Source organism: Narcine bancroftii, chromosome 1, assembly GCF_036971445.1.
Source record: "Narcine bancroftii isolate sNarBan1 chromosome 1, sNarBan1.hap1, whole genome shotgun sequence".
Taxonomy (NCBI): Eukaryota; Metazoa; Chordata; class Chondrichthyes; order Torpediniformes; family Narcinidae; genus Narcine; species Narcine bancroftii.
This window is the reverse complement of record NC_091469.1, coordinates 78,387,929-78,408,638: the sequence shown is the minus strand read 5'-3', so window position 1 is coordinate 78,408,638 and position 20,710 is coordinate 78,387,929. Positions and strand designations below refer to the sequence as shown.

The 20,710-nt window shown below is 37.7% G+C and overlaps 1 protein-coding gene across 7 annotated transcripts in view; it reads left to right on the top strand.

Moving 5' to 3' along the window:
• Positions 1-20,710, top strand: part of pcsk5b (proprotein convertase subtilisin/kexin type 5b) — a 430,761-nt gene that overhangs the window by 110,073 nt on the left and 299,978 nt on the right. For all 7 annotated transcript variants that reach the window (XM_069930561.1, XM_069930563.1, XM_069930567.1 and 4 more), the window contains one exon: positions 8,938-9,026. In XM_069930561.1, coding sequence (XP_069786662.1) covers positions 8,938-9,026 — 89 coding nt within the window. The remainder of the gene's footprint in view (positions 1-8,937; positions 9,027-20,710) is intronic.

The following is a 20,710-nucleotide window of genomic DNA, read 5'->3' as shown; positions in this document are numbered from 1 at the left end:
GACGTGCTCTTGCGACATTACGATTTCAGACTGTATGTTTCGTGTGGTCAAAATACTTTTTTTGTTTTTAAGTCTTTAGATTGTTCCTTTTTGAAAACCCTGTTCAAAATGGTGAGCAAAGGGATCTCACAGAGCATCTGTGACATCCAGGTTTCACATTCATCAAATCTACAATACGTATCTTCCATTTAATTTGACAAAATGAGTTTGAGCTAGGCCTACTGTATTACTTCAGCAAATTTTTAACAAATTCAGGGTGCTGTAAATTTTATAACAAAAATACTGTGAAATGGTTTCTTTATGACATGGAAAATTGGAAGTCAGAAAGAGCAGGCTTCTGTCTCTTTGGACAGTGAGTTGGATCTTTGAGGCTGTAAATTCTCTTCTGAGGAAATAAATGCTTTGGGGAGAGTAGGAGGTAGGTAGTGGAGTGGTGCTTAATAGAATTGGTAGACTTTGGGTTTTAAAGAGAGCTCTTTATTGCATAGATTACATCAATCCCATATTTATTTTGAGAACCAAAATTTAAATGTGCTCATTTAGCGAGGTCGGCAGAATTGTGTTCCAATTTGCTGAACTATTTACTGCCAACTCTGTCCAATCAATAATTAATAGCAAGGGAACTTGCATGAACTATTTAATGAATCTGGTGTGAGGCTTTGCATTTCACTCAACTAAAAATTCTTCAAATTGAATGTTGAAGGATGGCTGAACCAAAAATGAAGCTTATATCAATTTTACAATTGATAGTTTTGGACATTCCACTGCCTTTCCTCTATACAAGTGATCTACTGCACAAGAGTGGTCAAAATATCCATCAGAGATTTCTTGCGTATTAACATCAGTGGAGCCAAATGGATGCACTGGAGAGGTGCAGCTGCAGATAGTATCTTTAGTCATAGGTACCCTACTTCTAGAAGACCTATTACGATTGAATCCCCAGGTCCATTGGCATTATTGAATGGATCTTGGATTCAAAAACTGTGGCCCAAACCCTGGTGAGAACAGGGGATCAGTAAAGTGGCTGAAGACTAGCTTAACAGCTGTGCTACCACTTTGGGGCATGTGGATCATATCATGCCATGGAATCTTTTCAATCAGCAAATGTCTACAAGTACATGGTGATAAATGATGCGATGGGGAGAGATTGTGGCCACTGGGACATCTGGGTGTGGAAATTTGATTCCTGGGATTCCAGGGAGGTTTGTGGCTGATGCCACAGATTGGAGGAAAATTGGGGGCATGGCAATTGTGAGAATAACAAAAATGTTGTACTGGCACCTGGGTGTATTATTGTGTTGTGCAGACCTGGTTTTAGTAAGATTGAGCAACAATGGTTGTTCTCATGTCAATGTTGTTTGATGGGTTTGTTATGCTCCCTTGGAATTATGTCATTCCTTTTGAATTAATCCAGAAATCATGTCACGTCCAGCCCTGAAATGCCAAGTTTCCACGTGATGTGGAGCTAATTTGCAAATCATTGTCATCACATTTCACTCTCAAGAAGGAAGATAGGGAGAAATTGACTTTCAATCACATTGTGCAAGGGACAAGCAGTGATTGAATCTCAAGTAATATTTTCCTTCGGTCATAACAGAAAAGCCACACAATGTGTTTTTGAGATCATCAGTTACTAGAAATGGAAGGTTTGCCAAATAAATATTTGTGAAGAATGTGTTGCAATGTGCCTTATTTATTTGCCATTCCAAATGAAAGCATTTGTTTTTAATAAAGCAATATGAAAGCTGTTTTATGTTTGGTCAGTACAAACACTGAAGGAACCCAATAAGCAGTCAGAGTCCTGGTCATTCTGGCATAAACGGAGACCATCTGGCTCAGCAAGACCATGCCAGCTCTCTGCAAAGTAATCCAGGCAGTCCCATTTCCTTGCTCAGTCCCAAAAGTCCTATAAGATTAGCTTCACTTAAGTGATTTTCCAATTTTCTTTTTTTAAATGATCTTCACTCTGTAAACAGAGCTCTGGGCCATTAACCCTCACAAAGAAATGTAGTTCTTCCTAACTCCTTGTATTTCTTGCTCAAATCTACAAACATATCCTCTGGACATTTCAATATGACTTTAAGGGAACAATTCTTTATTTACCTTGTTTAGAATTTCCTGATATATTTATTTAAAAAAAAGCTCACTTCATTCTCACATGAGAAAGTTGCAGTTGATGGGAGTCCGAAATGAAAATAAAATGCTGGGAATACTCAGGCAGATCAGTCATCTTTAACCTGAAACATTAAATCTGTTCCCCTTTCAACAGATGCCACTTGACCTGCTGAGTGTTCACAACAATTTTTTTTTCTTTTAAAAAATCTTCTCAACCTCCTTTTATTGCAAGGAAAATGCTAAAATTCCACATCCTCCTTAATTTATCAAGATTAGTGTAATTTGCTGTCTAGATTAGACAGTGTACTATGGTTGTGGCTTTGCTGGAGCTTTATTAATGATGTGTTTTTTTTTGTTGTTGCTCTTTTTATGAACCTCAGGATCTCCTAAACTTTGCTAACTGCTTGCCTGATGTTACTATGAAAGAGCTAAGAACCACAGCATTTATGTTTGATGCCATAGTCTTCATTGCTTCTCCTTGCAACTTTGGTTAAAGAACCTCCCCTTGGACTTCACTGCTTTGAAGCTAAGTTTGCAGATGAAACAAAGATAGGTGGTAGGGCAGGTAGTGAGAAGGACACTGAGAGGTTGCAGAGAGACTTAGTTAGATTAGGAGAATGGCAAAGAGGCCAAATGAAATAAAGTTGGAAAGTGTATGGTCATGCACTTTGGTAGAAGGAATAAAATAGCAGACTATTTGTAGAGAAAATTCAAAATTCTGAGGTGCAAAGTGACTTGAGTCCTCAAACAGGATACCCTAAAGGTTAACCACCAGATTGAGTTGGTGGCGAAGAACGTGAATGCAACATAGGCATTAATATCTAGATGAAATAGGATAGAAGAGCAGGGATGTGATGTTGAGGCTTTACAAGGCATGATGAGACCTCAAGGAGTACAGGGTACAGTTTTGGGTTCCTTATTTAAGGAAGGATGTGCTTACATTGGAGAGGGTTCAGGGAAGTTTCACAAAATGATTCCTGGAATGAAGGGATTAACATATGAGGAACATTTGACAGCTCTTGGACTGTGTTCCTTGGAGTTCAGAAGAATGAAGGGGGGGGCCTCATATTGGCATTTTGAATGTTGAAAGCCCTATACAAAGTAGATGCTGCAAAGTTGCCTCCCATGGTAGGTGAGTCGAGAGCAAAAGGGCATAACTTCAGGATTGAAAGGCGCCCATTTAAATCAGAGATGTGGAGGAATTTCTTTAGCCAAAGAATAGTGAACTTCTTGAATTTGCCACCATGGGCAGCTGTGGAGACCAGATTGTTGGGTGCATTTAAAGCTGAGATTGATGTGTATCTCAACAGTCAGGGTATCAAAGGGGGAGAAACCAAGTGAGTGGGGTTGAATGGGAGAATGGATCAGCTCATGATGGAATGACAGAACTGACTTGACAGGTGCAATGGCCTATTTCTGCTCCTATAACTTATGGTCTTATGAAGTTCTATTTATCTCCCAATTTGCCCAATCTGTTGCACCTAATTAGGATTGACATGCCCATTTCCCATGCCTAGTTTGATTTCAGGTGCAGGATTCCGGTTTCTGATTTCAGATTTATTGTCAGAGTACATACATGACATCACATACAACCCTGAGAATCTTTTTCCTGTGGGCAAGGCAGAATTGCCACTCATTGGCATTGCATCAAAAAACTGTCTCAATGTAAACAAATAAAGAAATGTAAACAAACTGAAATACAGAGAGAGAGAAAAAACAAAAGTGCAAAGGAGGCCTTAAGCAAGACCCTGATTGGGTTTGTTGGTATCTGATAGTAGAGGGGTAGCAGCAGTTCCTGAACCCTGTGGTGCGAGCCCTGTGGCATTTACAATATACTGGGTGATGTTGATGATTACTGCTGCTCTCCGATGACAGCTTTCCCTAAAGATGTTCTCAATGGTGGGGAAGGTTTTACCCATGATGTCCTGGGATACCTTTTGCAGGGCTTTACACTCAGGCCTATTGGTGTTCAGACTGTGCTGCAGCCAGTCAGCACACTTCCACCACATGTCTGTAGAAATTTGCCAGCACTTTTCAATGTCATGCCAAACTTCTGCAAACTCCTGTGGAAGTAGAGGAGCTGATGTGCTTTCTTCACGATCCCATTGGTGTGTTTGGTCCAGGAAAAATCCTCCACGATAGTGACTCCCAAAAACTTTAATTTGCTTACTCTCTCCACCTTTGATTTCTCCAATGATCACTGGTTGTACTGTTACGAGCCCAGAAGACCCCAAAACCCAGCAGCAATAAATATTCACCAAGATGAATGGTTACTTAAACAAAGGTTGTTTTTAACTTATCTCTATTGACTTACTTAACCCCCTTCTAATTCTAAGCACACATGTATGTAATGTGTGTGTAAGTTCAGAAAAGTTCTTTGGTTCACAGTCCAATCTCACTTCTCATTCCTCCAAGTTCACTGGCTGCAGACAATTCTTGTACTGTGCACAGAATTTATCATGTATAAAGTTCATCAGGCTTCGGTGCTTGAAAGGTAAATGGTTACCACCCAGGAAGGTTCTTGTTGGTTTTCAGAGAGAGATTTGTTGTTCCATCAGCCACTTCAATGTCTTGCCGAAGAAACTTGCCCCGTCAGTCTTCTCCAGATGATAACCTCTTTCTTTCATGTCACACAGAGTTCCTTTTTGTTTCCTTTATTCCAAGTGAAACATTATACAGCCAGTCCTCTCCTCTTGCATGAACCACAAGGGCTTAGACAAGGCCATCTTACAAATGGGCTTTCCATAAGCTTGCCAACTTCTTCTGTTCCAGTCTCAGCTGCTCTTTGCTGGCTGTTACACTGTACCAAGTGATCTCTCTTTCTGAAAGCCTGTTTGACCCTCTCTGCTTGCAAAACCACATGACCCTCCTAGAACAACAAGTTCTCTTCCAGACAATCTGCAGCTCCAGCAAGATCTTTTATCCGTTGTCTTTTGTAAACAACAATCCATTAGTGAAGTCTCTTGAGCATTCTTCAAAGCTCCTGCAAAATATCTGAGGCCCCGATATGTCTAGCATGGGACAGAGCTCCAGTATTTTAAATCAGATCTGTTTTAAAGTGTTTGTATGTAGCCTACTCTAACAAACATTTCCCAATATATCTCCCCAAAACATATCTATATATTCTGTAATAGCACACCTCTGTTTTTTTCCTTCCTGAAGTCAACAATCAGCTCCTTGGTTTTGGTGACATTGAGTGTGAGTGAGGTTCTTGTTGGTGTACCATTCAGCCAAGTTTTCAATCTCCCTCCTGTGTGCTGAGTCTTCACCCCTTTTCATACAACACACTACTGTGGTATCATCAGCGAATTTGTAGATGACGTTGTTGTCATACCAAGCCACACAGTTGTAGATGTAGAGCGGGAGCTAAGAACACAGGCCTGTGGTGCTCTGCTACTGATGGAGATTGTGGAGGAGAAGTTCTTACCAATCCTCACTGATTGTGGTCTGGAGGTGAGGAAATCCAGGATCCAATTATGGAGTGGGGTGTTAACTCTCTCTCCCCAGGTCATGGAGTTCACTAATCAATTTTGGGGGGATGGTGGTGTTAAGTGCTGCTGACACTGTAGACATTTAAGTCATCAGGTGAACTTCTTCACTCAGAGGCTGGTGAGAGTGAGGAACAAGCTGCCAGCAGAATTGATGACACAGTTTTGAATTTGACAATTAAGAGAAGATTGGACAGGTACATAGATGGGTGGGATATGGAGGCCTATAGACCGGGTGCAGGTCAGAGGGATTGAGCAGAATAATGATTTGCTTTGGACTAGATGGGTCAAAAGACCTGTTTCTGTGCTGAAGCATCCTTCAATCGTCTTTTTACTGAGAAAAGGGAAATGCCACTTTCTACTATCTTCAATCCAGAAACAATAATTTACTTTAAAAGACTTGGTGATTTAGTGGTTGCTTGTCAGTTTAGGATTTGTATATAACATTGTCATGTCACTGCTATTCATTTATTATCTGTGCTCCAGTAGAAGATGATTATGGTAGAGCTCATACTGGCAGTTTTTTTTTTGTTATCCTATTTTTCTTAATTTTTTGTGTAAACTTGTAGATTGCACATTTTCTTCGAAAGTATGATCTGCTCTGAAGCTGTCAGTTGCAATTTGGAGCTCTTATCCTTGTAACAGGAAAAGATGTAACAAATATGTTTTGAAATTGGAATATTTCAACTTGTGAATCATTTCTGTTTTCATAGTAAATGTATTATTTTACTTGGCACTTTGGTAGGGTTCTCAAACTACAACAAACTGAAAATGTAGCTAATAGCTGTGCCAACTTTAACCTTCCTTGAAGTAAAAGTGTTGAAGTACTCTCTAATACAGTCATCATACTGCTGCCAATTTTTTTGCTACTGTGACCTTTTAGAGCTCTGATGACTTTAATGCTGAGTAAACATTGCAATTTTAAAATATTTCCAGTAATAATCGGATACTCAGCGATGCTTCAAGAAGAATTGAAGGACACAGTGTAACTTGAAACAAATTATCCGAATCTGAGCCTTGTTGCTTTCCCTCAATCGCAAGTCTAGCATTTCTTGGGTACAGGGGTGAAAGCTGCAAACAATACTTCCAGTGGCGTAGCCAGGTTCTAAAGATGGAGGGAAGCGAGCACCTAAAAAAAAAATGCCAAGGGAAAAAAAAATCTATGACTACAGTACCAAAGTCAGGAGAATGACGATTGCATCCATGGTAGGAAAACAAGGTAAGTGCATTGGCTAGGCTACGGGTGCCAAAGTGTTTTGGCTTGTAAATGCATGCTCATTTTTCTTAAGTTACACAAAATATTCCATTACCTACCTATAAAATACATAATTGTATTCTACATTAATTTCATATTTCAATAATAGTGTCATTATGTCTGAAACTTGCATATATCTGGGGATGTGACTTGAGACATGAAAAAGATGAAGTTCTATGGGATCATCCAGCGTATGAGCAGAGGTGATGATATTACAGTTTCTCCAGATGCCAGTCTGCCAGCAGCCACCAGCACATCATGAGAGAATGAGCACCAGTGGTGTAGCTAGACAGGGAACATTGGCTCCCCCTGAGCACAGGCTTCAAAAGTGGCGCCTTTCAACATTTTTTAACCCTTTAGTTCCTTTATGCGATAAAAATTGAACCCCATTATTTGTTTTTTTAAAAACTTTATCGCTTGGAAGAACTTTCTGGATTTATACATTACTTTATGCGACCGACCTCCCAGTGTTTTGAACAATGAGTTCAGTCTCCTGTGATGACTGTTGGCTGTCATCTGGGAAACCAAAACAAACCATGACGTCATCACCTCCCCTCAGATACTGGATGATCCTGTAGAACTTCATCTTTTTCAGGTCACAAGTCACAACCATGCAACATGCAAGTTTCAGACATAATGACACTGAAATTTGAAATTAATATAGAATACTATTATGTATATTATAGTTAGGTAATGAAATATTTTGCATAATCTAAGAGAACCGAGTATGTGTTTACAAGCCAAAACACTTTGGCACCTGTAGCCTAGCCACTGTACTTACCTTGCTCTCCTATCATGGGTGGAATCATCATTTCCCTGGCTTTTGGTACTGCTGTCATAGTGTATAATGAATTTAAAATTATTTGGTATGCCTTGTGGCACTTTATGTGCTCGCTCCCCCTAATTTTAGAACCTGGCTATGCCCCTGCTGAGCCCACAGTTCAAAATACCTGGAGGATGCTCGAATAAAATAATTAATGAATCCTGAAGTTTCTTCCAATGCCACGCGACCAAAGTTTAAAAAAAAAGAGGTTTGACTTTTATTCCACAAGGGGACCGTTGAAAAGGCACCACTTTTGAAGAATGTTGGGGGTGGGGTTGTGGCTCCCCCTCTATGGCATGATGCTCCAGGTGTGAACTCGACAAGATTTTCCATGATTGTATTTTATCACAATGAGACCCTACGTACCAAAACTTCTGAGAGAAATGGTGTTTGGAACTACAAGCCAAATTAATGTCGTGCCATCCCTGAAGCGTGTCCTTTTGCATTCATTATAATTTTTTTTTTAAAGTCAAATCTACAGTTCATTAAACTATAATTACTGTGCAATTTTAAGAAATGTATTCACATTTCTAAGAGGAAAAGGATAATTCCAATGTCTTGCCAGCATCTGGAACAGAAATTTTTAAATCTTTCAATAAATCTGATTGTTATTGCTAAGTCCTCAAAGTTGTCTGTGTTTCAAATCTGGCTTTCCAAACCGATGTTCATTTTCCAATTGAATAGCTCAGCCTCAAGGGTTAAGAACAATCTCTCTTTGATTGCCATTAAATTATGTAAGATGTGGTTCAGTGTATTTCTACCAATGTCAATGCCCTTGTGTTTAAAAGAGATATTGCTGACCCAGAGTTCATCCTCCTGGACTCTATCCTGACCTCTGTTCCAAGAACTTTTATATATAAAAAAAAATTCTGTAGGAGTACTTTTGTACAATTAACATTTATAAATGTTGAATCATATTGTGACTTGACTCTATTTTAATACAATTGGCTTTGATTAAATATTTTGTCTGGTGCTGGTTCCTTAAAATTATTTTATTTAGTGTTGCCTCACATTAGAAAAGATAAAACTCCAAATCATAAAAAATACTATTATTCTCATCCAATTTGATGTAATGCTCTTGGTGAGCCTTCCAATACTTTGGAATTGGCAGCATTTAGTAAAATTGAAGACCAGTGCATTCTTCAAACTTGGAAAGGCCCATTATTTACACCTGCAATTGTTGTGATTTAGAACTTTTGGGGACTTCTGCTTTTTTGAATCCTGTGTGTAAATGCCTGTTTCCTTGTGTCCCACAGGCATGGCACCCGGTGTGCTGGAGAAGTGGCAGCTGTGGCAAACAATTCACATTGTACAATAGGAATCGCTTACAATGCCAAGATTGGAGGTTTGAACTTTTCTTAAATTTTAAAATCAAACTAATGAAAGTCAGTAAGAAGATGGCTTGCACCATGTGATTTGTTATCATTTCCATTCTCCTGTTATTGACTAAGGACTTTTTTTTTAAAGTTACAAATTTGAAGATGTATACAGATATATATGGCTCCTGGCCAAATTCAAGGATGTCAAAATTGCACTTTCTTCCAGACAAGTATGTCCTTTTATCCTGTGAACAGCAGTGATCACTGCCTTGGATTTGTCTTCTGAATCCCCTCTTACAGCCTGCTTCTCAGTCCTCTTCAGATACCCTCTGCTCTCCTCGGTGGAAAGAGCTCTGCTTGTTTTTGCATGAAATGCTGCAATCTTCGCACATGGTAAAATATTGTAGACTGGCTATTTTATTTTGTAACTTAATATACTTTGCATTCACTTAAATCAACAGATAAATTACTATGTTGGTATTTCATCTCAGCCCCAGAGTAGAAGCTTGCTTTCTTTTCGAGGAGCCAGCAGAGTTTTATTGGATAGATCCTTTTTGAACCTGTCTCAGGTAGTCAGTGTCATGATAATGAATATGTATGAGATGTACCAGAAGTCACGTGGTATGAGAGAGAGAGATAAGAACACAAGCAGGAGAACAAAGGAAACCGGAGAATAAAGAGCCACTGAGAAGTTTACCTGATAAAACTTGTTTAATGTTTTATTAACTTCACATTTCGGGCCACAAATGTGACAGTCAGTGCCAAGGCAACTACTTCTGGCAGGATAGACGGGTTCTGAATTTTGATTTTTTTTTTTGTGCACCTGATGCTATGCATGGAGAACTAATGGCCATCAATTGTCTTCCTGCTATTCCACCATTCAATCAGATCAATAACTTTATACTTTGGTAGTAACTTTAACATCTTTTATGGCAGTGTGATAATGGATTATCATTGAGCCTAAAAATGATAAAAGGTTCTTGCAAACTTTGAGATAGATTTAAGAAGAATCTTAACTAAGAGAAACCAAAAAGCTCAGGAAGGAAATGCAAAAGAGTTCAGTCGATCTTTTATTTTAATTCTGGTGGCTAGCCTTTGTGCTGTGCCCCTTCATAATCTAACTCAACAGACAAGGGTGACATAGGCTAGTGTAGCAGGTAGCACAATGCTGTTGCAGCGCCAGCGATTGGGACTGGGGTTTGAATCCCACGGGGACTGTAAAAAGTTTGTGTGCTCTCCCTGTGTCTGCGTGAGTTTTACCCAGGGGCTCAGTTTTCCTCCCACTGTTGTAATTGGGTGGCACGGTCTCAGGGGCCAAAGGCCCATCACTGTGCTGTAGGTTTAAATTTAAAATTAAAATCTGTTGATATCAATCTGAAAATTCCAAACCGCCCCAACATCTAAACGCTTTTCATGGGTGACTGGTAGGTGGCGGAAGTATTTCATATTTTCTTCTCTAACTATAAGAAAGCATATCTTTAATTTTACTTCCGAAAGAGTGATTTTCCCATTGTTCTGGACTCTTCCATGGGAGGAAACGTACAAATGAATTTCTTTTGCCCTTAACCAGTTTAATTGTATCAGTCAGAAGCAGCTTTTATTCAACTTTCTTGCTGGATAATTCCCAAGACCAACAATTTTTTTTTAACTGCAAAACTCCAGATGGGGGTTTGAGCAAAATCCAGTACAACTGAAACACCACTTCCTGCCATTTAGATGGAGCTTTCAATAAAGTTTCCGTCATCTTTTAATCTTCCAGTTGCTGCCAGTTATGAGAAATCATTGTTTCTGAAGGCAGAATTGGATGTAGTTCTGTTTTTAAAAAAGGTGGCCGAAGATCATGGGGACATTGTTGGATTATGTCTAATGATTTGTAGGGAATGCCTTGTCATTAGATAAAAGCACTTCTACTTTGATGCTCCTATGTTGGTAAAGGTCAAGTAGACTTTACCAGACCTCCAGCAGTATCCAAGGTCCACCTCAATACATTATAATTGGTGGTAAAGAATGGGGAAAGTTTAAAATATCCAGGGACAAAAATGGTGTGGCCTTTTTGGAGCAATGTCATTACCTAATGAATGGCAGGAAATGGGCCTTTCCCTGAATCACCCATGTGGGCTTCAAACCAATTTTGCACAGGTCGCACTAATCACATTGCGCAAATTTCATATTTGAGAGGTGGGAAAGTGCATTCTCTCCTCGTGATTCACTTGAAGCAACACATCCAGCTCCTGTCTTATTTTGTTGTAATGTCTTTAATCAAAATGAGAGCAGTTAATACACTGGGAGTCTGCAAATAGTGGAACAGAAGGTTCGGGTATTGTGACTGCTTTGGAAAAGAAAGCAAGGTGCCTTCAGACTGAGTAAAAGCAGTTTCTGGGGAGATGTAGAAAGGAATGCTGAGTTTTTCATTTTGTGCATGAAGATGATGAAGCTATTTCTCATGATCATAATGTTCTAATTTGAAAGGTGGTGGTGAAGATAGGCAGGCATTGAATGCTGCAGTCACGCGATTCAAGATGTGTTTTTCATGAAAACCAGCATCTAGCCAGTTTACACATTCACCAATTGCTGTACTGTGAAAGAGAACAGAATATTTGTTTGCAGAGATCAGAGGTTGCAGCTGTTTAAGATTGTGGGCAACTATAAATTTAGGGACTCTAATTAAAAACTGGTAGAAATTGTGAGTGATTATATTGTTGGATTTGATGCTTATATACATGTTGTAACTTTGGGGAGTTTCTGGATTTTTGTGCTTTTAGCATTTGAAGGGATCCATTGATCTATTGTCAAAGGAACGTTCAAACAAGCACACGTGGATGTACTGACAGCTGTTCCTCACACGACTGTCATTTTGAAGCGTTTGTGATACTGACATCAGACAATCAGCAAGACAGTAAAGCAAGACAGAAGATTAATATCAATTAATATCTCAAATCTGACATCTGTAAAAGATGACAGCTGCAAACAACACAGCATTTAGTTTTTCATTGAAATAAGGAAATATGAGATTGGGGATAAAGAAGATAGAAATAGGAGAATAAGGAAAATGTTGGATGTTGTAGGAATGTTGTCTGGTAAAGAGTTGAAAATAAGAAAACAGAAATGGAAAAGGAGGAAAGGTAATGATGGAAAAACGGAAAGAGAAGATAAACAAAATATAAAATGGCTACGCTGAACTATATGACTCTAAATATTAATGGAATACATAACCAAATTAAAAGGAAGAAACTACTAAATTTACTGAAAAAGGAAAAAATAGATATAGCATTTGTCCAAGAAACACACTTAACTGAATTGGAGCACAAGAAATTAAAGAGAGATTGGGTAGGACATGTAACAGCAGCATCGTATAATTCAAAAGCAAGAGGAGTGGCTATATTAATTAGCAAAAACGTGCCATTTAAAATAGAAGAGGAAATAATAGATCCAGCAGGGAGATATGTTATGATAAAATGTCAGATATATTCAGAGCTTTGGAATCTACTTAATATATATTCACCTAACGAAGAAGATCAAAAGTTTATGCAAGATATCTTTTTGAAGGTAGCTAATACGCAAGGGAGCATACTAATAGGAGGGGATTTCAATCTGAATTTGGATCCAAATATGGATAAAACGGGGAAAAAAATTAACAGGAAGAACAAAGTAACCAAATTTATAATTAAATCAATGCAAGAAATGAAAATTGTGGACATATGGAGGAAGCAAAACCCAAAAGAAAAGGAATACTCATACTACTCGACTAGACATAAAACATACTCAAGGATAGAACTATTCCTGTTATCAGCCCACATTCAAGGGAGAGTTAGGAAAACGGAATATAAAGCTAGACTATTATCGGACCACTCACCCCTGTTATTGGCAATAGAGCTAGAGGACATCCCTCCAAGAATGTATAGATGGAGATTAAACCCCATGCTACTTAAAAGACAGGATTTTAGAGAATTTATTGAAAAACAATTAAAAATGTACTTTGAAGTAAATACGGAATCAGTGGAAGATAAGTTTATACTATGGGACGCAATGAAAGCATTCATTAGAGGGCAAATAATAAGTTATGCAACCAAGATGAAGAAGGACTATAATCAGGAAACAGAGCAGTTGGAAAGGGAAATAATAAACATAGAAAAAAAATTAGCAATAAAGGAAGATACAACCAAAAGAAGAGAATTGGCGGATAAAAAAATAAAATATGAAACATTACAAACATATAAGGTGGAGAAGAATATAATGAAGACAAAACAGAAATATTATGAACTAGGTGAAAAAACACACAAAATCTTAGCATGGCAGCTTAAGACAGAGCAAACTAAGAAAATGGTATTGGCAACAAGGAAAAAAGACAAACAAATTACATATAATCCAAAAGAAATTAAGGAAAACTTCAGAGAATTCTATGAACAATTATACCGAACTGAAAACGAAGGGAAAGAAGGGAAAATAGATGAATTTTTGACTAAAATTGAACTACCAAAACTACAAATAGAGGAACAAAATAAATTAACAGAACCATTTGGAACAGTAGAAATACAAGAGATAATAAAAAATTTACCAAATAATAAGACACCAGGAGAGGATGGACTCCCAATAGAATTCTACAAAACATTTAAAGACCTAATAATACCGCCCCTCCTGGATGTAATCAACCAGATTGATGAGACACAAAACTTACCAGATTCATGTAAAACAGCAATAATTACAGTGATACTAAAACAAGGGAAAGATCCACTCTCACCAGCGTCATATAGACCAATATCTCTGCTAAACACAGATTATAAGATAATAGCTAAACTATTAGCAAACAGATTAGCAGAACAGGTACCAAAAATGGTAAATTTAGACCAAACTGGATTTATCAAAAAAAGACGCACAACAGACAATATTTGTAAATTTATTAACTTAATTCATGCAGTAGAAGGAAATAAAGCACCGGCAGTAGCAGTTGCTTTAGACGCAGAGAAGGCCTTCGACAGAGTAGAATGGAATTACTTGTTCAAAGTATTGCAAAAATTCAGTTTACCGGAGAAGTTTATTAATTGGATTAAAGCATTATATGAGGGACCGTTAGCGAAAGTGACAGTAAATGGACATGTATCAAAGCAATTTAACTTAAGCAGGTCAACGCGGCAGGGATGCCCACTATCACCATTATTGTTTGCGCTAGCTATAGAACCACTAGCAGAATCGATAAGAATAGATAATAATATAAAAGGAATAAAAATAAAAGACAGGGAATATAAAATCAGTCTGTTTGCGGATGATGTGATAGTGTACTTAACAGAACCAGAACTATCAATAAAAGAACTATATAAGAAATTGAAGGAATATGGAGAAGTGTCGGGATACAAGATAAACGTAAATAAAAGTGAAGCAATGCCTATGAATAACGCGGATTTCTCAAAATTTAAGGAGGAATCCCCATTCAGATGGCAAATGCAGGCAATAAGATACCTAGGTGTGCAAATAAACAAAAATCTAGGCCAATTATATAAACTCAATTACAATCCACTAATGAAAAAATTACAGGACAATTTAGAGCATTGGAAAGAGCTACCACTAACACTGATAGGAAGGATAAACTGTATTAAAATGAACATTTTTCCAAGGATACTATACTTATTTCAGGCATTGCCAATACAACTGACAGAAAAATTCTTCAAAGAGTTAAAGAAAATAATAAGGAGATTTTTATGGAGAGGGGGGAAACCGAGGATAGCACTAGATAAATTAACAGAATGGTATAAACAAGGAGGCTTACAATTGCCAAACTTCAAAAATTATTATAGAGCCGCACAATTAAGGTACCTATCAGATTTTTATCAAACAAGGGAAAAACCAGACTGGACGAGACTAGAATTAGATAAAATAGGGGAAAAGATACCTGAACACATATTATATAAATGGGACGAAAAATTGGTACAACATAGAACTTCTCCAGTATTACACCATCTCCTCAATATATGGAAGAAGATTCATGTAGAAAGAAATAAAATAAATTACCAAATACCAAAACTAATATTGACGCAAAATAAGCTACTCCCTTTTACAATAGACAACCTTGCCTTTAGAAAATGGGAAAAAAAAGGGATTAAAAGAATAGAAAATTGTTTTTCAGGAAGTAGATTCTTATCCTTTGAACAAATGAGAGATAAGTACAATATAACTGGAGATACAGCGCTGGCATATTACCAACTGAGATCCTACTTGAAAGATAAATTAGGAAGCAATTTGAGTTTACCAGAGGGAAGTAACCTTGAATATGTGATTACAGATACAATGTTAATCAAAAGATTTATAAAAAATATGTATATTAAACTGCAAGAAAAGGAGAATGAGGAAACAAATGGTAAAACTAAACAAAAATGGGAACAAGATTTAAATATAAAGATAAAAAAGGAAACATGGGAGAAGTTATGCTCTGGAACGATGAGAAATACAATAAATACGAGGCTGCGTATGATACAATATAATTGGTTACACAGACTATACATTACACCGCAAAAGTTAAATAAATGGGACCCAACAGTATCTGATAGATGTTTTCGATGTAAAAAAGAAAGGGGAACAACAATTCATGCAATCTGGACATGTGAGAGAGTAGAAAAATTTTGGGATGATCTCAATCAGATATTAAATAAAATAACAGAAAACAATATACCAAAGAATCCAGAGATCTTTCTCCTAAGTAACATAAAAAATAAAGAATTTGGAATTGACTTGGAAGATGCACAAAAAAGATTTGTCAAGATAGCCCTAGCCGTAGCAAAAAAATGTATTATGTCAACCTGGAAATTGGAAGATAATTTGAAAATACAACAATGGTATATAGAAATGAATAAATGTATTCCATTAGAAAAAATAACACATAGTTTAAGAAATAATATTGAAATATTCGAACAAGTATGGGAGCCTTACATTAAATACAATAGCGAAAACCTACCGGGAACAAACATTACCTAAGTTGATGGAAGGAAAAGAAAAGAAAAGAATGGACTCAGTAGAATTTCTGGTGTATTTTTGTTGAATGACAACATTGTCTGACTGAATTAATGCAACCTAGATTGTATACCTAAAATGGATGAGAGGGGGGGGGTGGGGGGGTGGCTTGGGAGGAGAGAGGGGGGAGGGAGAAAAAGTCACTGTAAATGTGTGGAAAAGAAAAAGTGTATATCATGGCTATTGTGATTTATGGTGTGAAAAATAAAAAATTAAAAAAAAAAAAGAAATAAGGAAATATGCAGATGTTGTGGTTGCAGTTAATACACAAAATTGCTGGAGAAACTCAGCAGGTCCTGCAGCCTCCATAGGAGGCAAAGATATTCCACTAATGTTTCAGGCTGGAGTCCTTTCTCCAGCAATTTTGTGTATTGATTTAGCTTTCCATGATACCCATGCCACAAACAAGACTAACAGGGACATTAAGGTAAACAGTCCTGATTGGAAAAGCCATCAGAGATTAACATAGATCATTACAGCATAGGAGCAGCCCCATTAGCCCACAATGTTCGTTCTGAACAGGATGCCAATTTAAACTAATGGCGTAGGTGATCACTATCCCTTAATTCCCTGTCTGTTCATGTGCTTGAGTAAGTTCTTAAATGTTGCTATCATGCTTGCTGCCACTACCCTCATGGGCCACACTTTCCAGGCATCTATCACTCTATAGTTTTTTTAGAAAGTTGCATAATTCCTTTAAAATGTTCCTATCTCTCTCACTTTAAATCAATGTTCACTGCATTTCTATGTTCAGCCTCTCCTTATACCTCATACTCTCTGGTTCAGGCAATATTCTAATACATCCATCCTGTAATATGGTGACCAGAACTGCAAACAATATTCCAACTGTGGTCTAACTAAAGTTTTGTACAACTGCAACATGATTTCCCAACTCTTACACTCAATCCCCCAGCAAATGAAGACGAGCATAGACCTATCTACTTGTATTGCTACTTTTAGGGAGTTATAGACATGCACTGCAAGATCCTGTACATCCTATAGTCCTGCCACTTACTGTAGAGCTTTTATTCCAATATTTGTTCTTGCATTTGTCTGGATTAAACTCCACCTGCTATTTCTCCACCTGTATTCCCAACTGATTTCTATCCTTCTATGTCTTTGACAACCTTTGGCCCTGTCCACAACTTGGCCAGTTTTTATTCCATCCGTTGATTTATTAAACGGCCTAATGTCATATTTGTCAACCATTATGTATATTACAAACAATAGAGGTTCCAGTACTGATCATTGTGGAACACCACTGGTCACAGACCTCCAGTCAGGGTAACCACTCCAGCATTACCCAATGTATTCTATGGTCAAGCCAATTTTGAATCCAATGTATGAATTCACTTCCAGATCAGCCAACCAAGAGGTATCTTGCTGCAAGCTTCCATAAAGTCAATGTAAACAATATCCACTCAATATCCATCGAGTTTATCAATCATCTTCATCACCTTTTCAAAAATCTCAATAATTTTCATAAGATGTGACCTCTTCTGCTCAAAGCTACATTGGCTAGCCCTCATAATTCTGTGCTTTTACGAATGTAACTAAATCTTATCCCTAAGAATCTTCAATAATTTCCCTGTCACTGATGTAAGGTTCACCAGCCTTTTTTTTAAGATCATCCCTATTGCCTTTCTGAAACAAAGGATCAAGATTGGCATTTCTCCAGTTCTTTGGAACATTACTTGGGGACAAAAGGATGATACAAAGATCTGTCAAGGATGTATCTCCATAAAAATTGGGATAGATCCCATCATGCCCTGGGACTTATCTACCTAATATTCCACTACCACCTTGATATTAGCATGCCCTGGAATATTAACATTCCTCACTGTTCTATTACAGATTTATTGTCAGAGTATATACATGACATCATATACAAGTCCAATTCTTTTTCCTATGGGTGAGGCAGAATGACCACTTATTGGTTGTGCAAAAAAAAACCTGTACTCAACAAACACACAGAAGCAAATAAAGAAATGTAAAGAAATACTGCAGTACAGAGAGAGAGAAAAATCAAGTGCAAAAGTAATAGTCCTAAAATGAGTTCCTGATCGAGTTTATTGTTGAGCAGTCTTTTTTTTATTTTTTTTTTTATTTTTTATTTTTCACACCATAAATCACATTAGCCATGATATACACTTTTTCTTTTTCACACATATACAGTCTTGATGGTGGAGGGGTGGCAGCTGTTCCTGAATCTGGTGTTATGAATATTGTGGCATCTATACCTCTTTCTTGATGGTATATCAATAGAGTGTATGCTGAGTGATGTGGATCCTTGATGATTGCTGTTGCTCTCTGATGGTAATGTTCTTGATGGTGGGAAGGGTTTTTGCCTGAGATATCCTGGCTGTGTCCACTACCTTTTGCATTGCTTCACGCTCAGGTGTACTGGTGATGCAGCCGGTCAGCAAACTTTGCACCACCAACCTCACTATTCTCCAACTCCTTTTCCTCAGTGGATGCTAATGTCAAATACTCACTTAATGCCTTGCTCACTTCCTCTTGATCCCTCTTTTGTCATTGAGTGGTCCTACCCTTTCTATAGCTCCTCTTAAATATAAGAACACAATGCTGGAGAAAGTTAGCAGATCAAACAGTTCTTTGTATTGCATAGATAAAGATACATAACCACATTTTGGGCTTGAGCCCTTCAAGCCTGAAAAGTTAGTTATATATCTTTCTTATAGCAAGATCAATCTGTGTATATTAAATAGCAGTTTCTCCAACATTGCTTTTACTTTAACGATGGTGTCTGCAGACCTTTGTTTTTTGCTCCACTTTTAAATGTGTATATTTAAAATGCCTTGGTATTTTCTTTAAACCTACTTACCGAAGACATTTCATGCCCTCTTGTAGCCATAGTAATTCTTTGTTGAAGTACTTTCCGCTTCCTTTATCTTAGTCAAGAGCCCTGTCCAAATTCAGTTACCTCAACATTCAATATGATTTTGTTAGAGATACAGGCCCATGGGGCTATGCTGCTCAAATTAACCAATTAACCTACAACCCTCATACGTTTTTGGAGAGTGAGAGGGAACTGAAAGACTTGAAGGAAATAACACAATCATGAGGAGAGCATATAAACTCATTGCAGACAACAATGGATTCAAACCTGGGTTGCTGGCACAGTAATAATGTTGTGGTAAGCGTGCTATTTTGTGACTGAATCTACAACATCTCTTGTCATTGCAAGGTTCCAGAATCTTGCCATCTTTATCTTCCTCACAGGAAAATGTTGGTCCAGAATTCTGACCAGCTGACTTTCAAACAATTTGCACATGACAGACGTGGACTTGTCCAATAACACCTGCTTCCAAGCTATTCTCCCAAGTTCAGGCTTAATTCCGTTTTGGTTAGCTTTCACTTAATTCAGCATTTCCCCTGAGGTCTAGTCATATCCTTACAAACATATATTGCAGACTAGTAATAAAAAGAGCAGTCTTGTCATCTATTATTAGGGAACAAGGTTTGTCTTGAGATTTAATTGGTATGGGTTTTAAAAGTTGTGGGCTGGAGGATACAATTCTTGATGTATAGTGATGGCTAAGGATCCATAGTTGAGGTGGATTTCACTGAATATCTGATCTTGGGTAAGGATTAGCTTGGAAATTAACAAGAATGTATTTCCAATATACACCACAATTATGTTTGGTGCACTCTAAGGATATCAACACAAGAATGATTGGATAAAAGGCATATGTATTGAAAGAGCTGGTATCAAACTAAAAGGACGGTTCTTTCTTTAATGCGTGAGAAATTAAAACAAACTATGCATGATTCAAACCAATTTGCAACAATTAGTTAATTCCTAAAATCAAATGAAGGTGTAAAATTGTGTGGTTACTTAAAATAATATTAAATCAGACAGTTGGCAATGAATAATATCCTTCAATTCACTTCATACTATTATGTATACTCATTTGTCAAGATCCAGGATTACAGCCCTACTTGTCCATGCCAAGAAATTTGCTGATCTGAGCTTGTACCATTTGCCCATGTTTGGCCCATCCCTCTAACCCTTTCCTATTCATATACTGTCCAGATCTCTTTAAAAATATTATAATTGTACCTGCAATTCATTGCATGTATGCATCACTCTGTATGGGAGGAAGGTGCCTTTGGGTCCCTCTTAAATGTTTCCATCTCCCCATAAACCTCTAAAGTTCCAGTTTTCACATCCCCCTAATCTGAAGAGAAAGACTGACAAATCACCTTATCCTTCTTGAGTTTGCATCTATAATCAGAATTTAGTGTCATGAACATGTCTCAAAATCCATTGTTATGTGGCAGCACGACAAGTGCAAATATTGCTATAAGCTACTTTAAAATAAATGAGTGCAAAAGAAGAGTAAGTGAAGCCATGTCTGATTTCATTGCACAATCATCAACCTGATGGCAGAGGGGAAGAAGCTGTTTTTGTACTATCAATTATTTGTCTTTAGGCTCCTGTACCTCCTTCCTGATGTTAGCAGCCAGTAAAGGCATGCCTGGGTGGTAAGAGTCCTTGAGGATAGACTACTTTCTTGAGACATGCCACTTTTAAATGTCCTTGATGGAGTGCAGACTGATGCCTATGCTGGCACTGGCTGAGTTCACAACTCTCTGTGTAGTCTTTTCTTGTCCTGTTGATTTGCACCTCCACACCAAACAGCGATGCTCCAGTCAGAATGCTCTCCATGGTACACCTGTGGAAATT